The sequence below is a fragment of the Puntigrus tetrazona genome, chromosome 24 (genome assembly GCF_018831695.1).
Source record: "Puntigrus tetrazona isolate hp1 chromosome 24, ASM1883169v1, whole genome shotgun sequence".
NCBI classification, from domain to species: Eukaryota; Metazoa; Chordata; class Actinopteri; order Cypriniformes; family Cyprinidae; genus Puntigrus; species Puntigrus tetrazona.
Window position 1 is genome coordinate 757,622 of NC_056722.1, and position 18,813 is coordinate 776,434.

Here is an 18,813-nt window from a genome sequence, read left to right on the forward strand (position 1 = left end):
TAATCCAATGCTCCGTTCTGCCTCTTACTGCAACTCACTGCATTAAGGCAATTGGCCAAGGATTTAATGAAATAGGAGCATCTGAATCTTTACAAGCATTTCATACAAAATGCTGCAGTGCTTTAAAAATAGCTTGTGCTAAAATGGGAAACATTCACAATATTCACTCACAGGAAATATTCTAAAAGTTGAAAGTCTGAAATTAATTTTAAAATAAATAATAAAAATTAAATTAGAAAAATTAAATATAGAAATTCATATCTAAAAGGTAACGTTATTATTTATTAATGTATGCTTTTGAATTTTTGTGCATGTAATACTGTATTATAATTTTATACGATGTATGTACACAGTAGTATTTAATAACAAATTTATTTGAAATATATGCATACATACATATAAATAAAAAAAATATTTATGTTTGATATTTTTATGTACAAAGTGTCAAAAAATGTTGAAATCGTTACATTCAGTGTTGGTGCAGCCTCCGTTATTGCATCTAAAAAAATAAAGGAAGTACCACGACAGGTGTGAAGTGTGAAATTACTGATACGAGGACATTTCCGGAAAAATATGAAATCATAAAAAAAACAAAAAAAACAAAGATATGAAAATGAAGTGAACCGGGCTCTCGTGGAAGGAGAAAAATTTGATAGTGATGTGCTGTCAGGCTCCGAGATGCAATTTTACAGCACTTTATGAACAAGCATCTGTTGAGCTGTTGAGTGAGAATTATTCTATAGGCAGAGTTTTTTCTTTTTCTCACTCTTTCTTGCTCTCCTCCTCCTCGTTCTTGTGTTTCAGGGATGTGTGGCTGTCGCTCAGCTCCGCCGGAGCTCCGTGGTACTGTGATTGTTCTGGGCGCCGGAGACACGGCCTTTGACTGCGCTACCTCTGCCCTGCGCTGCGGAGCTCGCCGTGTGTTCGTGGTCTTCAGGAAAGGATTCACCAACATACGAGCAGTTCCTGAGGAGGTGAGGAATCAGAATTTAGGAGAAAAATGATAAAATATACGCTTGTAGCATATGATACATTTGGTTTGATTTTTTGTTATCAATGCCAGAGAACTTTTTAATGCCTTGGTCCTTCAAATACGATTATTTCCCTTCCTAAAAAAATATTTATTATTTATATATATATATATATATATATATATATATATATATATATATATATATATATATCCAAAAATAATTAAGTGAGCTCTTTTTGCTTTCTCATTGCATTACAGTTTAAAAGAAGCATGCTGTCTTGTTTTGGGTTTTGTTAATTTTTTTTTTTACCGACTTTAGGTAACCGCAGTTTTAAAACCCCTGCCACAAATGTTTATATTTAAATATTTAATTTTTTTATATTTAGATATCCAGATATGTTTGATTTTATTACTAGAAATGGATTATTTATTTATAAATAATTAATATTAAATAGAAATTTAAGGAGGTTAATTCCAAAATTACTATTATTTACATGCATTACATCAAAAGATTACAAGTAAGAGGAGACCAAGATGGCAGAAAGTTGAGGAGAGTCGGGAAGTGAGTGAGAGAAAGAGTCAACATCAGGCAGCAGAGTGAAGCTTATTAATATTTGGTGTGAGAGAAGTGTGAAGCAGAGATTTATGAAGAGCTCTGTGAGAGTGTCCTCTCTCTCTAGACCACTGACACCGCTCCTAAGCCTTTCCACTCTCATTTATTGCAGACTTGCCTTTGCTTTCAGGGGGAGATTACTGTCAATTGTCCTACTCACACACAGGGCTCTCTGGTGAGCTATATACCCGCTTCCACTCTGGTAATGATGCCAGCCGGCTAAACGTGTCATGATCAGCTCCATTTAGACAAAGCTGTGAAATATGTGCGTCAGATGTGCCGAGAGAACTTATTTTTTTTCCGCCATTATGTTTTTGAGACACGGCTAGGACAAAGCACTGGCCCAGATAGTTGCCTTTCCGTCACGAAGTGCGCTTTTTATTAGTAGTATTATTTTTGAAGTGCGTAAAACTGTATAACTTCTCGGAAATGATAAAAAAACAATCGCTTTCCGGACACAAAGCATCGCCCCGAAACTCACGCCGCTGGTTGAGCCGGAGGAAAGTAACTCAGAGCCGCTATTCAAGACTCACTTGTAGTTGTCTCTGTGCATTAAAGTGAAATCGGAAACTATTTTAACACGGAAAAAAATACACACTTCACCTTTAAGTCTGATTCACACATTGTTCTTCACTTCGCCCACTACATTAGGATAAAGTACGGTAAAGTGCAGTAATTATTCACATCTGTTTACACTCTCCAGTGAAGACGCTCGCCTAATACGGCCGCCATCATCTTCAACTCATTAAAGCTGTTTATAAGCTATATTAAGTTTAAGACTCCTGTAGGCGTACATAATCAGAACAGAGCGCTCGATTGTGCATTGACGTGAACTGAGACAATTTATGGAAACGTAGTAATAAGAAAATAGAATTGTCACCGCACGACTACATCCCTCCCACTGGCCCCCTCCGCAAAGCCAGTGGGCTTCTTTTAGTCGATTCAGCCGCGCTTTTCATGTTTTTTCTTCTGTAAAGAATCTTCTGTAAACTTTCTGATGTGCTTCCACCGAGCCGAGTCGCACTCCCATGTTTTTTAACGAGGTACAGCGCTCCCATAATCACGCGATTTCTTTATCTCATGGCCGGATAAATGACGTGACCTTTGCTAGTTGTTGTTATGTGCAATAACTTCACACTTTTAGGAGCAGAAGCGTACTTAGAGGAGTCGCTCACCTAAAAATGGAAATACTGTCTTTAGACATTTACTCTCAGTTTGGTTCTAAGTCTGTATGATTCTTTTCTTTTGTGCAACGCTCCCTTTGGGAGAAAAATGCCTTCCTTTTTTTAAATATTTACAATGCAAGTCAGTAGCACACAATTCGATTTCTCTTCTTTTTCACCTGCAGGTGAAAAGAGGTCACATTTAGGGATGCACCGGTTGGCACACCATAAATCAGAATGTGTTTTTCAGCCGATTTTTCCGGAAGTACGCCCGCGTGCGCACTACATTATAATCATTAGCATGGAACATATAATTTGTGCATAACAAACACAAAAAAACAGTAATGATGCACAAATAAGTGTCACTTCCTCTCACTCGCTGAAATTCAGGCAACAGTAAATGGTTGTTTAGCACAGCTCACGGTATAACGTGTTGGATGAGAAACGAAACAGACAAACTTGTGACAAAGCTGAAATGCTTCTTCTTGTAAAGAAGAGCTTGCACACACTTTTGAAAAGCCAGACGTAAATGTCAGTTCTGTACAGGATTACTTTTATTTTATCTTAAAACTGCATTTACTTAATTTGATTTAAAAAGCACTTACTGTAGCATCTTTGTTTAAGTAACATTTTTGGATTTAACATTTTGTAATTTATTTATAGCATTGGATTGTAACTATGCAGTTGTTGCCTTTAATTTCACAAGGTTACAGTTCATGTTTTCATTAAAGAACAGTTTTACGTAGTTTCAACCCAATTTAAAACAAAAGCTAAATGCTGATGCCAATTATATTGAATGTACTGCCATTCATTTCAGGTTACAGTTACTGTTTTCAATAGCCAAAAGACAAATGCCTGTCAAATGCCAAATAAACGTATTGTTTATGTATACTTTCATTCTTTCTTGTTTCTTGCTTAAAAAACCGAAAAAGATCTGAAATCGGTATCGGAATCGGCCAGTTTGCTTTTAAAAAATCGGTTTTGGAATCAGCTTTGAAAAATCACGATCAATGAATTTTCTTTTTGCACACTTAGAGTGTGTCTTTTTTGTGAACTATGCATTTAAGTGCACTTAAAAAAAAACATCATATTAGAATGAATTCTGAAGCGTCATCCTTCCCCAGAGTCTAGAATAATGACTGTTTTTGCTCAATTTTCGATTCAAACTTTTGAACAGTAATGTGCAAGAAAAATATGTAAATATTTGGCTGATGCACTGTAAGTGTGCATTTCTCAGTACTGAATGTGTGGTTAAGTTACCTTCAGATATCTTCATTTATTATTTAAATAATGCGATTATTAAATAAGGCAGGTTTCGTTTATTTGATCAACGCACTCTAAATGTGCATTTCCCAGTACTAAAGGGGCCATTATGTGTGTTGCTATTCAGTTCCCTGGTAATTAACACGTCAACAGCCAAGTTTAACTAATTTGCTTAGTAACATACTCTTCAAACCGTAGCTCCGGCAAGACGGTATTAGTTGACTTGAAAGAGAAATTCGCCATAGGCTAAGTACATACTAGCTCACTACATACTGCAGCATACACACACACTATTGTATGTTAAACCATAAGCATCATGCGTAGATAATCATTCCAACCAATAGCGCGCACAACCAGATTTCATTGCATATTTCGTTGTGTGGGACATCGGATATTGCATTCAAACTGTTTGCTTTAATTGGAGTCTTTATGGTGTGTGTAGATGGAGCTGGCCAAGGAGGAGAAATGTGAGTTCCTGCCCTTCCTCTCTCCTCGTGAGGTGTTGCTAAAGGCAGGCCGGGTCCATGGGATGGAGTTCTGCCGAAGCGAGCAAACAGAGTCGGGTCAGTGGGTGGAGGACGAGGAGCAGATCATACGACTGAAGGCCGACTATATCATCAGTGCTTTCGGTTCTCTGATGAACGACCCCGCAGGTATTTTATGTTCCTTATTACAAATGAACACAAAATGTGATTATTTTTCAAGTAGAATTCTCCAGAACGATTCGTTCAAAATATGCAGAATCAGTTACTTGCCCGGTCCAATTTTAGACAAGATGCTTCCGACGCAGGGGATAGTCACTAGGTATTGGAACAGACGTGGCGTCTCACAGTAAATTTAGTGATTCTGCACAGTGTTTGTGGATTGGACTCGGGCTCATTACGCCGTAAGTAAACCCATCAGCTCTCTGAATGGCTGCCATTTTCAAATGGATGAGGCCCATGTTGTTGGTGTTGTTTCAGGGATTTATTCATTTGATTTAGGTTGAATTAGCTTGGCCGTCTAGCAGCGCCAGTGTTCTCTGAATAAGTGGTGAAGTGTACAAGGGTAAATTTGACCAAGCATCCCGGTCCTCCGCTAATATACATGATTTTTTTAACAGATAGTCTGGAAATCATCAGTTGGTGTTTAAAGATCGCTCGCATAATTTACTCTTGTATGTACAAAGACGTATTCTGTTCTATTCTAAACTAACATATACAATTATATCAGTTCTCTTTACAACATTGCTACAGTTTGTATATGTCGATATTAAATGCATTTCTGAAATCATTACATTTTCATTGAAATGTGAAGTTTTTTGCTTTCATAAAATATTATTGCATAATTTAAAACATTATATACAATATAATATAATATAATATTAAATTCCTTTTAATAAGATATTAAAACTTATTATAACAGAGAACATTACTGGTACATTACTTGTACCAAATGTACCATTTGTATATTGTACATTTTATATGAAATAAAACCCTAACCCTTTCTTTAATATCTTTACACGGGAATGTTAATGTAAAAAATATTAGTTTCTTTTCTATTTATATATACGTAAATGTATCGGCGGCTTTGTAAGTACTGCTGTATCACAGTATTTACTTTATTTCTAATAAATGTTACCCATATCTCACAATTGCAAATTGATATCTCAAAATTGTTCGTTATTTCTCCTAATTGTGACTATATATCACCATTGGAACACATTTCATATTTATAATATTTAGAGGAGTGTAATATTTATTGATTGATTGATTAAACTGGCACGTTGTTGTAATGGTATTTAGATTGTATGTGTTTGTCTTTGATGGTGATGAACGGCCACGAACAAGTTTTATGCTGTTACCAAATGGAAATCGTCTTAAAACAGAGTGCGAATGGATTAGCGTTGAGCTCCTGCAGTCAGCCCTCTGGGAGCAAAAGCAAGTCATTACCCCACAGTTACAACTCAAAATTATTCCTGGACGGTCTTAGTGACGTGATTACAGGGTGAAGAGAGAGACCGCGTGTCCATTAGAGTGAGAGTCACCAGCGTCCGAGTCACCGTCTTCATTTCAGCCGTATAATTATCTGTTCGCCAAGTCCCTGAACTGTGACCAATAGCGGTGCGCGAAAATGCGCTGCATTTATTACGGATGTTAATTGCTGGACTTGTTTTGTAATTCTTTTCGAACAAATTTTAGTGTAATTCATCTGATAAAGCTAACTGAAGCGGTTGTGCTAAAAGCCGATTTGGGGTTTCCATCCGGCCGCTCTGCAGCACTGATGGACGTGGTCGGGCGCTTGTGATTACAGCGTGTCATTCAGGTAGTAAAATGAACCGAGTTACCAGTTGATTACTAATAGAAATTGTTACAATTCAATCATTTAATTACTGTAATCAGCAGACCTGCTAATTATCGGCGGGCTGCAGTATACAACATGTTCAGGGCTGGTGACAGAGCAGAACTTTTTCTGACATGATTTTGAAGTCCACTAATTAGATCAGGCTGCTAAAGGGCAGACCTGCTATGATTTTCAATTAGGGTTGCATTAAAAAAACAAGGTGTAATGTCACTGAGAGACTAGTGTCCAGAGCTGACTGGAGGTGACATGAATTCACCATAATGAGATTCATCCCACCCACGCTATGAGTTTACTCACTGACCAGCCTGCAGAAACAGCACAAATGATCTCAAACTAACACTCGACGCTGGGACGTGCTTTTTATGTACCATTAAATTAAAATAATTGTTGAATTATTATTTATCGTAATTATTTGATTGTTTTAATTTTATGATATATATATATATATATATATATATATATATATACATGTCTTTCTCATCAATGGTATACAGTCAGTATTCCTTGAAATTTTGAGCAATCAAGATTAACAATATTTCAGAAAAATAAATGTACAGCTTGCGCTCTAATTTTGATCTTTGGTAACACTTTATTGTTTTTGTGTATTATATTATTTATTACTTTATATTATATTATATTAATTATTTATTATATTACTTTCTGGGCCTAATTACAAAGTATTTGCAAAGTATTTTACAAAAACATGTTTAGGCATGTCTTATATCTACAAAACTAATTGAAATCAATCGAAGATATAAGAGGATATAACATCATAATGTATATAACATCGATGTATTTTAAATTTTGGCTAATAATGAATAAATAGTAATTTAAGCATGGTTGCATTTATTATATGTTACATATATATATATATATAAAAACATACGATTGCATTACATTTTGGTACTAAGCATTATTAAATGTATTTTTTCAGCAAGCATCGCCACAATGCAATTATACCGGCAAGGACATTAATACTTGCCTCTTCTCTGGTTCCATAATTTCTTAATTTTCTTGCACCTAATCTAAGCTGTTTGTCCTCACCTTGAATGCAGCACCTCCGGTCGTTTGGTACGTATTATAAGCGCTATTGTACGATGTCTGACCTGCTCACAGCATCTGCGGAACATGTTAAACATCAGGAAAGGTCCGCGCAGCAGGAGAGGGTTATCATTATTAGCAATTAGTCTACAAGGTTAATTAAAGCACACCAAATCACCTCTTAGCAGGAGCAGGAAATAGTGCACTTGACCGAAAGCCAGCAAGTGTAATTTCGCAAAGAGATTTTAGGGAGGTTATTGTGTTCGATGAGGTTGTTGCGCGGCTGTCTCTCGGTTTAATGGAATCAGGCGGTCTTGTCCGGACGTGCCCGCTTTCATCTCTTTTTGTCCTCATAGCGAACTTCCACATTGCCGTTTTGTTATTAAAGCAACCGCCACACTTCCGTCCGCTCCGTACCTTTCTTTAGTTTCGCAAAAAACGCTGAGGGATGGTGTTTTTTTTTTTTTTTTTCATGTGTTCTTTCATTTAGGAAATATGAATTACTTGCCCACTCAAGTGTCTCATCAGATTGGTCTGGCCGCGGCCGTCGAGGGCTGGTACCAGAACAGCTGACATGGCTAGAAAAGTTGGCTGGTAATCTAGCAGGCCTGCCCACTGGAGCTAACAGATGATTTGATCCCTCGCCACACTTGGCTGTTTTTTCTTTCCATTTTCTTTTTTCCACGTCTCTTCTTTGTGGGGGAGAGGGGGCTGGATTGTGATGGAGTGTTCTGCATCCGGCTCCTGTCACTCTAGCCAAGGCTCCGCCCCCACCCGCCCGCTCGGCCCGAATATTCAAACATCAGCATTCCATTAATCACACTCCATCAGCCGTAATGAGGCCGCTTGCTTTCTCCGGCGCTAGACCGAACAGCAACTCGCATTTGAGCTCGACACAGTCGAACGCGAGGCTTTGCGCATCGATTTTCTTTTATTAAAAACCAGCAAATTAGCAAGTTAACAGATTGAGGATACTTGAAAATATTGTCATTATTTACCCTGTTGTCATTCCAGAATAATATGATTTCCGCGCTTTTGTAGAACGTTAAACAGATGTTTTTCGCACAATGTGTCTAAATAGGAATGGTATGGGACTGTCGAGTGCTTAAGATGACAAAAAACAAACTCTAAAGCACAATGAAAATGAAAATCAAAGAAACTACGAAAATGATGTTTATTTAATTAATAGTTGTAATCATAATAATAATAATAATAATAATGTTATTTTGTTTGGCTATTTTCAGATTCTCAGCACCAGTATAAATATAAATAAATATTTGAATTTTGTGTAGAATGTTATTTTCATTTTATGAATTTGTGCATGTTATATTATATTGATTATTAGCCAAAATATTATCAGAAACAACCTCATTTTAGTGTTCCAGGTACAGTAGACTTATCAAAAATATGTAGTGTTAAAGGGAAAAAAAAGTTGAATCATTTTCTTATTTATTAATAATAATACATTTGTAAAGTAATGTATATTTATTTTGTATATATAAAAGCACACAGTATATACACATACAACATTAATATTCATATAATTTATATATAAATATATTTGGCACTTAAATAATAAAATATATATATATATATATATATATATATATATATATATATATATATATATATATATATATATATATATATATAAAATGTGTAAACCAATTTTTTATACCACTACATATACACACATAAACATTCATAAATCATGTCTTTTTCCTGATTCCATTTATTTCTGAATTTCGCAGTGTACTGGCTCATTGTGTCAAGAGCTGCTAAGTGGTTCTTCAAAATCCCTCATATTGTCCACAGCAAACATAAAACATACATGTTTAAAATCACACGAGGTTGAGTAAATGACAGGAATATAATTTTTCTGCGACCAATCCCTTAAGATTGGAATTTGTGCCATTGCAGTAGAGACCAAGGGGAAGTCGTTCTGACGGAATGATGACTATCCTAGTGTGCTGGACCACAATCCCCGTCCTCTCCTTTATCCAGTGTGTATTCCTCTGCTTAATGGACCCTTGCAATTTGCATCTGTCAGTGAGGAGAATGCCCATGGGTAGAGAGAGAGAGCGAGAGAGAGCTGCTGCTTTACTTAAGAATGATCTCTGAGGGCTATGAGAGGCCTGACACACTCTACTACCTCTCCAGAGCGGACAGGAGAGAAAGAAAAACAACTCGCTGTTAGCGTCTCTGTGTGTGTGTGTGTGTTGAAATAGGATAAGTGAGGCTGTTGAAGAGGTCTAGACAATTGCAGAGAACTCTAGACATTAGAGGGAGATAAAGGGAAAAAAATAATAGAGAAGAAGAGCAAGAAAAAGTGTTGACGATCAGGATTACAGGCACAGTGTCAAGTGTAGGAGCCAATCTCTCTTCCTCTCTGTCTTTGAACTGACCTGCCAGCCCACTGGAGGATATTACAACTTTGTTCTTAACATCACTTCCCTTCAGCCGCTCTCTTTAATCGCCCGCTAGAAAATCGAAAGCTTAGTTATGAGGAGGAAGAGAAAAACTCAATTTATTTTTACTTAGAAGTATTGGATGGGCTCTGGTGTTTGGAGTTTATGCCGAATTCTGGGTTTCAGCGTTTGGAAAATCTGATTGTTGTTGTGCATGCTTGTTGCTGCCTGTTATTAAAAGAGACATATCATGGAAAACAGAATGTAAATGATTTCAGTGTACCGTGTAAACAGTCCCCCGGATCTAGACTGTTTATTATGACTAATATTCAAAAAAGAAATAATTGTTGATAATATAATACTGTATAATAATATAATATAATATAATAATTGCAAACAGTAATAATATAATAAATGCAAACAATTAAGTTTGTAATATATTCAAATAATTACATTTATATATAAATTAAATGCATATGGGTTTAAAATGTATTTAATGTATTTATTTATACATTTATTTTATATATATATATATATATATATATATTAAAATGTGTGATATATTATATATTTATTTGATAATGTGTGTGTGTCTGTGCCTTAGCTGTATGTGTAAATATATATTTAATATAATATAATATATTTTATAAGTCGCTTTGGATAAAATAACTACATTTAAATGTAAAATGTAAATGTGTATTTAATGTATTCATATGCATATACTTATTTATACGTTTATTTTGTATCTAATACATTAATTATTAGTACATTAGTATGATATGTGATAGATATTTAATTGGTAACAGTTTAAAATAATTTATAGTTACAAACTTTTTAATAGTCAGTCTTCTGCCATGGTATACAAGGATTTTAAATCTCAGTTAAATGAGTACTTTATATTATAAGTTAACACTTTGTAATATTATTCATTTCTACATATACATTTTTATGATCTGAGGTTGTGTGAAGTCAATGTTAATGTTATGTTTCATCAGTTAATGTCATCTTTCCATGGCCGATGATATTCTGTCATTTGTGATTGAGTAACATTGTCCAATATACAGCTGACTTTTTTACTCAATAAGGAGAGAGAGGAGTTCCTTTCCTTCATAGTAATCCTCATAATGCGCAATAAATCTTGGGCATCCTGTCCTTAGATCTGTATTTGGAATTTTCTTCATTGATAAATGTAGGACGTGGTCCGTGCCGAGCAGCCGTGCCTTTAGAAGATGGATGGTGTGTGTTCAAGAGAGAGGAGGGGTGGTCATTTCAGAATGTAGATCAGTTTGACAGACTATCTTCCCGCTAACGTTACTAACAGTGAATGAAATGCACCAGGAGATGTTACATTAACCTCGCAAAAAGAAAAAGAAATGCCAGTGGGGGGAAAAAAAAAACCCCTCTTGTCATTTGTCTTGTCAGTGACTTTGTATTATTTTCTTGCCATTTCCAGTCTATCAGGTTTTTCCTTTTCTGCAGGTCTTTTTCCACGTTACCTCTTTCCTCTTTTCTTTATCGGTTCTCTCTCTCTCTCTTTCTCTCTGCAGTGATAGAGGCCATGGCTCCCATCAGGTTAAACAGATGGGGGCTTCCTGAGCTGGACCCAGAGAGCATGCAGGCTAGTGAGCCGTGGGTGTTCGCTGGGGGCGATGTGGCCGGTCTGGCCAACACCACCGTGGAAGCAGTCAATGACGGGAAACAGGCCTCCTGGCACATGCACAGATACTTACAGGTGCTTTTATTTCTTGCTTTCTTTTTAGAAAAGTGTCGAAAAAGGGATCGGGGGATAAAGTTAAAATGAAAACTGTCTTCATTCGCTGGGCCGTGCGTTGCACCAGACCCACGTGGAGATGTTTTGCACAATATCCGAGCTGCCATTTTCCACATAGTGAAAGAAAGCCCCGCTATTCAGACCATTAAGCTCCCAAAATAACACAATAGAAAGACCGCAAAAGCAGCCGTATGATTATTGGGCTATAATGCAAGTCTCAGGAAGCCGTATGTATAAAAATGTCTTCCTTTACACTGTGGCTCTTGAATATCATTCGCACTTGTATTCGGATGCGCTGTAACGGGGCATGAGACTCACACGAACCAATGATGTTTGACGTTATTGATGTACCGTGATGCATCTTGCACACAAGTGCAAATGAGATTTGAAAGAAATGTATGTCAGTGTATACAAAGTGTATATAAAAATGCATAGCAGTTGGACAAAAATGGGCGTAATGACTTCCTACTATCCATGCTGGTGCTAAAGAAACGTGGAAGATGCAAGTTATTTGCGTAATGTGTTTTTTTTTTTGTAATAAGACTAAGAATATTCAGCCTGAAATAATCCACTGGAAACTAGCAATTTAATAAAAGGTTTATTTACTTATTTAATAATAATAATAAAATAATTGTTATTATGAGCATTACTTTATTAACAATATATGTTGATGGATTTCATAGTAATAACAATAATAAAAAGTATAAACATATGCTTGTTTGTTTTATTAATGTTTATTCTTTTATTTATTTGTGTGTTTATTTATTCATTTATTTATGAGGATTTAAAAAAGAAAATCAATCGTAAAACTTGAATTTGATCGACTGGATTAGAAAAAAAACCTGTTTATTAATAGATGTATTTAGTTAATTTAATTTATTGCAATTTGTTATTAACATTATTTGTATTATTTATGCTTGTATTTATAGTTTTATTACTAATTTTCACTATTTGTTTATATTTGTATTTAATAATATTAATACTATTACTAATACAAATACTAATAATACAAGTAATAATAGCAAACAGTAAAACATTGTGTTTATTAATATTTATTACTTTATTTTGTATTTTTAAAAATATATCATTTTTATAGACATTTTTAAGATGTTAGAAAGCTTTCGTTAGTAAAAATCATTCAGCAAATAATGACTTTTTTTGGTATCTAATAATGACCTTTTTCTGTTGTATGAGATGCGTGATAATATATTACGCTGCGTTGTTTGGCGTAGTTTGGCGAGTAAAACATGACAGCGCCAAAATAAAAGTTAAAAGATGAGTTCATACAAGCCACACGCGTAATAATTGCGAAATAATTACAGAAAATGCCATTTATAATACTCTAAGACAGAGTGTATCATCACTCTGCAGGACTTTGCCGATCCTGCTGTGAGATGTCATGTCAGCTGCCCGAATGACAATATTGTGACACCGTAAACACACACCCAAGTTCATTTTCTCCACACATCCACATTTGAAAACACTTGCTTTTGTGCTGATGAGACCGAAACAGATGTTGCCCTGATTATGTCCCGTGTTAAGATCACAAAACCCAATGGAAAAGGAGGATTTGGAGTGCTGATTAATTATGTAGATGAGAGCTTTACATGCTCTCCGCAAAGAGTGAGCTGTGACACCGCTGGATACAAAAGCCTCTCAATATGAGTATGTTTATGAGTAATCAGAGCACAATAAGGAATAAATTAGCATTATAGCGGGCGGTAGGACAATGGTCTTCCTGTGGCTTCACGCGGCACAGCCACGCGCCGGGGCCGAGCAGCGAGCGCGCCGTTCTGCGCGGGATTATTTCGTAAATCTCACCTCAGAGGCACCGGCGATACCAGCTTGTTCGGCTTAATTAGTTTGCTACTAGCAAAGTAACTGTGGAGAGTGAAGGAGGGAGGTCAGGGAGGGAGAGAGAGCACTTAGGATTGTCCCGTTAGCTGAGCCAGATCAGCCCGGGCTCCTGAGAGGGGCTTATAGAGGCCCCCTGCCTGTCAAGCACACACACACACACACACACACACACACACACACACACGCGCACGCGCGCAGAGACATCAGTGGCTGTTCACGCTGCTAAAGCCATCAAACCCGTACACCATCAAAACCATCAGAATCCAGGCAGAAATTAAGGAGCCGTGACATGTATTATGTAATTATGAAGATATATGTGACAAAACACTGACTGCTTGCACGACTGCATGACAGTTTATTCACGGGCAGATATGAAAGGAGGTCGTTGTTTGCTATATTAATACGCATTCCCGGACTTGTTTTGTATGAAAAGCTCCTCCTGCTACGTTAGAGATATATGATTGAGAAGTAACTTTCGTAATGCGTCTTTATAATATCCATGACAGAATATTTGGCTGGAAATAATGAACGGGACAACTGTGAACAATCATACAAAATAAAAGTTTTTGTTTGTGTAATACCGTATGTGTGTACGTATATCAATAAATACAAACGCATTATATATTTAAAAAAAGTCTATATATTTTCATAAAAATATATATTTTTATATATTATAGTGTGTATATATATATATATATATATATATATATATAAAGTGTATATATATATATATATATATATATATATATATATATATATATATATATATATATATATATATATATATATATATATATATATATAATGTATATATGTTTATTTTTTTATTTTATTTATTTTTTGTTGTTGTGTTTAACTTTTTGACATTTACTTGTAATACATGTTTTATACAAAAATAACTATAAAGCCATTTCTGACCTCTGTCATAATAGCATTAAATTCAAACTAAATGTCCCATTGAGTGCTTTGAGACATAGGGGGTGAAGTTCCTGAAGGTATTTGACCTCCATATGAGGGAATCTCACGGTTAAGTGCAGCTCCTCTCCAGCAGTGTTGGGTCAGCGAGGGGTTAATAGTCTGTCCATGTCTGTGGCCAGAGCAAAGCAGAGATAACTGTTTATTTGCTGATGAAATTACCATGTGTAGTGTTCAAGGGAAGGCAACAGATTGCATTGTTGTTTTTTACGGTAATGGACCGCCGCTGAGGGAACCAATAGAGTCATTTGCAGAAAGGTTGCAAGACTAATGTAAGAACAGCTCTCAGATCAGCTCGACAACAAGTCCCACCTGAGAGCTCTGAGGTGTGTTCATGTACTTGTGCCTGAGCATTTAATATTACTCGTGTTTTTATATATGTTCCATTCGCTTTTCAATAAAATAGACTAGATTTGTGTTTCCTGAAGGAAACAATAGTGCTTGGAAATAAAAAAATTGTAGCGTAAGCTTAGGTTTTAGAGGTTCTCCTGCTCGGCTGTCAAACAGATGCTACCGTAGAAATACATGAGCAATCACAGTAGGGCTACAATATTTGCTCTCAAATAGGGAATTAGGGAAAGTCTTCATTATAAGTCAGGATCCAACCAGCAACATGGAGAATAACAACATTACAAACTTTGATTAGAAGTCAAAAAAACAGGCTTTTTATATGAGTGAGCAACACTAAAGAGCACAGTTTGGTTATTTCGATTCTGCGATGCAAATTTCTTGGCATAATTATGTGTAATAGTTCTTGAAATTCTGATGTTGAACATAATTATTAAAAAAAAAAAAGTTAATAATGCGCACCGATGGCTTCAACCACCTCGTATCTCACAGTAGGTCTGCCTTTAAAGGTTTGAAGTTCTCGTCAAAAATCAGTTCCCCTGCAGAGAAAATTAATGGAATTTTTTTGCTTCCGCAACTTGACTGTTATACTCAATGTTCAGTAAAAAAAAACTAAATTTTTAATTTATTGAAATATGATCGTTGTAATCAATTGGTGATTTTTGGATTGGTCTTAAACATCCTAGCTCACCCAAGAATTAAAAACGATCTATGGAATTAGATTTAAAAGGCACGTTTTTGAATAATATTCTGGTCATATGTACTTAGGGTAATAAAAAATGAAGGAGAACTGCAGCAGTTCAACTTCGAAATGACAAAAAACGTCAAATCGAATAGTCGAAATTAATCGCATCCAAAATAAAAGTTTGTTTGCGTAATACACGTGTGTGCGTGTTTATATGTATATAGTGTACATTTATATCTAAATATATGCAGTACACGCATATCTAAACACAAACTTTTTTTTTACGCGATTAATTGCGATTAATGGATTCGACGACTACCGATATATCATAAGCTATTCACACATCACACATGCTATATTCCACATCTTCTAAAGTCATAGAATAGCTTTGCTTGAAGGACAGATGAAACCGACAAATTCAAAAGGTTTTTTGATTTTTTTCTTTAGACTCTGATGAATCGGGCTGATCAGATTCTTGACCCACTTGACTCACCGACCCCATGATCAATTAAACGTTGATGCCCGTCGCACAAACCTGTCCTACTTCCAAATCAGATGGATTACCTTTATGACATTTATATGGCGGTTTTTGAAGCTTGATAGTTTCTTAATATAGCACGAAAAAGCGATTATGCCAGCCCTTCACAACCTCTCTTTTTGTGTACCTCAGAAAATAAAAGTCATACAGCTTTTGGGTGAGTAACCAATGACAGATTTTTCGCTGTGCAAATTATCTTAAATCGTGGCGGCTAATTACCCCAAGTGCTTTTGGAAAAAAAAAAAGAAAAATCAATAGCGTATCATCTGCCAAAGATCTATCTGGTGTACAAAGTGTTTGACAACTACAACATCCTTCAGGGCCCGAGTGGGTTCAGGAACGTCCCCCGGCATTAGTTGTTTGTCTCGGGTGTTTTTCTCGCTAGCTTCCTCTCTCTCGCAGTGACGAGGCCTCTCTGCGGAGGATGTGGGCTGTCATGTTCCTGCTCTCGTTTTCTCTTCACTTGACACCCCCTCGTTCATTATGCGTCTGTGACATCACCACAAGGGCAATCATACGTGTTTGATAAACGTGAGGCTCATTAGAGAGAGAGCTGATGTATGACTGCTATTTGCCGCTTTTGTGCCGCGATGTGAAGAGATAAACAATGCTTTCGCGCAAACACACAAAAAAAAATCTGCTGCGCCATTGTAGCCTTAAACGCGCGCGTGCGGAGGCCCGCCGAAGCGGAGTAACCTTCACAAACCTTCACGAGCTTTGTCTGAATGCTGGAAGTTTTCCATCTCACAGAGTAGAAAAAGCCATCGATGAAGTCTTACAAGCGCACTGTGATCTTTTTGTCGTTACAGTCCATCTTCGGGCGGTTGGTGAGCGGCCCGCCCCGGCTGCCCCTCTTCTACTCGCCGGTAGACGCCGTGGACATCAGTGTGAAGATGTGCGGCATGACGTTCCTCAACCCGTTTGGGCTGGCCAGCGCTCCACCCACCACCAGCGCACCCATGATCCGCAGGGCCTTCGAGCAGGGTTGGGGTTTCGCCCTCACCAAAACCTTCTCGCTGGACAAGGTGCCAAGAATGAACGCATGTGATGCAACTAGATGTTTTTTAAAAGAGTTTTTGGTAACATTTTATTTTATGGTTACACCTGTTAGTTGCTTATTAGCATGCACATTACTACAATATTAGCCATTTTATTGGTGCTAATCAAGCAGATATTAATGCCTTATTCTACGTGACCTTATCCAGTAGCTTAACTTAATAACTACCTTACTAACTAATAAATAATCAGCAAATTTAAAAAAAATATTAAGGGAAAAGTAGTAGTTAATAATTAACAAGTGTTATCTATTTTAAAGTGTTACCAATTTTGTTTTGCTTTTAACTTTTTATGCCAAAGGCCCCAAATATAACAATCCCCTTATTTGTGTGGAACTGTTCATACTAATGTTTTCAAATGCTTTTTATTTTATTTAAAAAACATTTACGTGGACCTCCTAGCACTTTAAAGCTTTCCAACGGCCCTTAGACCCCAGTTTGCAAAGGTGTTATTTTAGTACATTTTTTTATTTTAACTTTCAATGCCAAAGACCTCAAATATAACATAATATCTGTATGGAACGTTTCATACTAATATTTTGAAAACATGGACTTTAAAAGCTTTCAGGGGGCCCTTAGACCCCAGTTTGCAAAGGCGTTATTTTAGTATTATTAATATAGTATTAAAGTATTTATTCGTTTTAGGTTTCTACGTGTATATTCAGTCTTCCGTCTTCCATTATTTAATTTTAGTGTTTTATTATTATTTAGTTTCAGTTTCAATTTTAGTAACTTTAGGTTTAATTTTTTTTTTTTAAGTTTAATAGTTTTGTCTAATATTTTAATCAGATTTTATTTACAAAAAACAAAGATAGCAGATTTAATTGTGTTGACATTTATGTTTAATTTATGTTTATCTGCACCGTCTCCAGTGTTTCTCCTCAAATTCCTAATGAAAATCACCTATCAAATAAATCTGACTCATTAATCACGAAACAGTATTCCCTAGTTCAGCAGTTCTCAAACTTTTTACAGTACCGTTTTTTTTTACCGTGTTTATTTCAGCTACTTATAACACACTATTAACCAACCTGTTATTACGTTGTATCCAGCACAAACTGCAGGCAGATGTGTGCATGTTTGCGTTTTTTAGAAAAAAAAATATTATGCATGGTTTGTAAGTTATGGGAAAAAATGTAGCTATAATAAGGCCATAATACCGGTAGCCGGTCTTTTAGGCTAGAATATTTACTTCAAAATGATGTGAAAATCATTTACAAACAGTATATTGATTTAAATGTTTAAAGACATGTTTTGTGACTCAAAGCCTATATGCCTATATACCTAATATTCAAGTGTTTGCAAAAAAGCGTCATCATTAGTCAGAAAGTTCCTCCACTTAGATTGCAGTCACACCAATTTTTTCCTCCTTAAATTGATTTACAGGTGTTTTTTCGCCAGTAGGTGGCGGTAAGTCATTGTTTAAATGAGCGAGGCGTAACGTTATTCATTCGTTCATTCAGTAAAGAGGCGGTAGTTATGAGTTATAATCGCGGACTTTTCAAATCGTTTAAAGATGCAGGTTACGACATCGCTGTTGCTTGAAGACGCGCACTAGTTTAAATAACTATTGTTATTTAATTGTAAAAAAGAACAAATACTGTTGACAATATTTGTATATTTTTCAATTGAATGCAACATTTAAAACATAAAATGTTCACTTAATATATATTTTTTGTTGTTATTTAAAATCAGTGTCACATGCAATCGTTTGGATATTCAGGGAAAGTTGCGTTCTTGCTTGTATTTTGAACACGAACATAAACATAAACAAAGGTTT

The 18,813-nt window shown here is 35.9% G+C and overlaps 1 protein-coding gene across 6 annotated transcripts in view; it reads left to right on the forward strand.

Annotated features, from left to right (window-relative positions):
- dpyda.1 (dihydropyrimidine dehydrogenase a, tandem duplicate 1) overlaps window positions 1–18,813 on the forward strand; it is a 160,107-nt gene that overhangs the window by 56,840 nt on the left and 84,454 nt on the right. For 5 of the 6 annotated variants that reach the window (XR_006247971.1, XM_043226860.1, XM_043226861.1 and 2 more), the window contains exons 10-13: window positions 805–974; window positions 4,455–4,665; window positions 11,352–11,536; window positions 16,788–17,003. Coding sequence is in view for 4 of the 6 variants with exons in the window: in XM_043226860.1 (XP_043082795.1) it covers window positions 805–974; window positions 4,455–4,665; window positions 11,352–11,536; window positions 16,788–17,003 (782 nt within the window). In the remaining 2 variants the exon portion in view is untranslated. Of the gene's footprint in view, window positions 1–804; window positions 975–4,454; window positions 4,666–11,351; window positions 11,537–16,787; window positions 17,004–18,813 lie in introns of those variants that run through there. The other variant, XR_006247972.1, reaches the window with a different exon arrangement.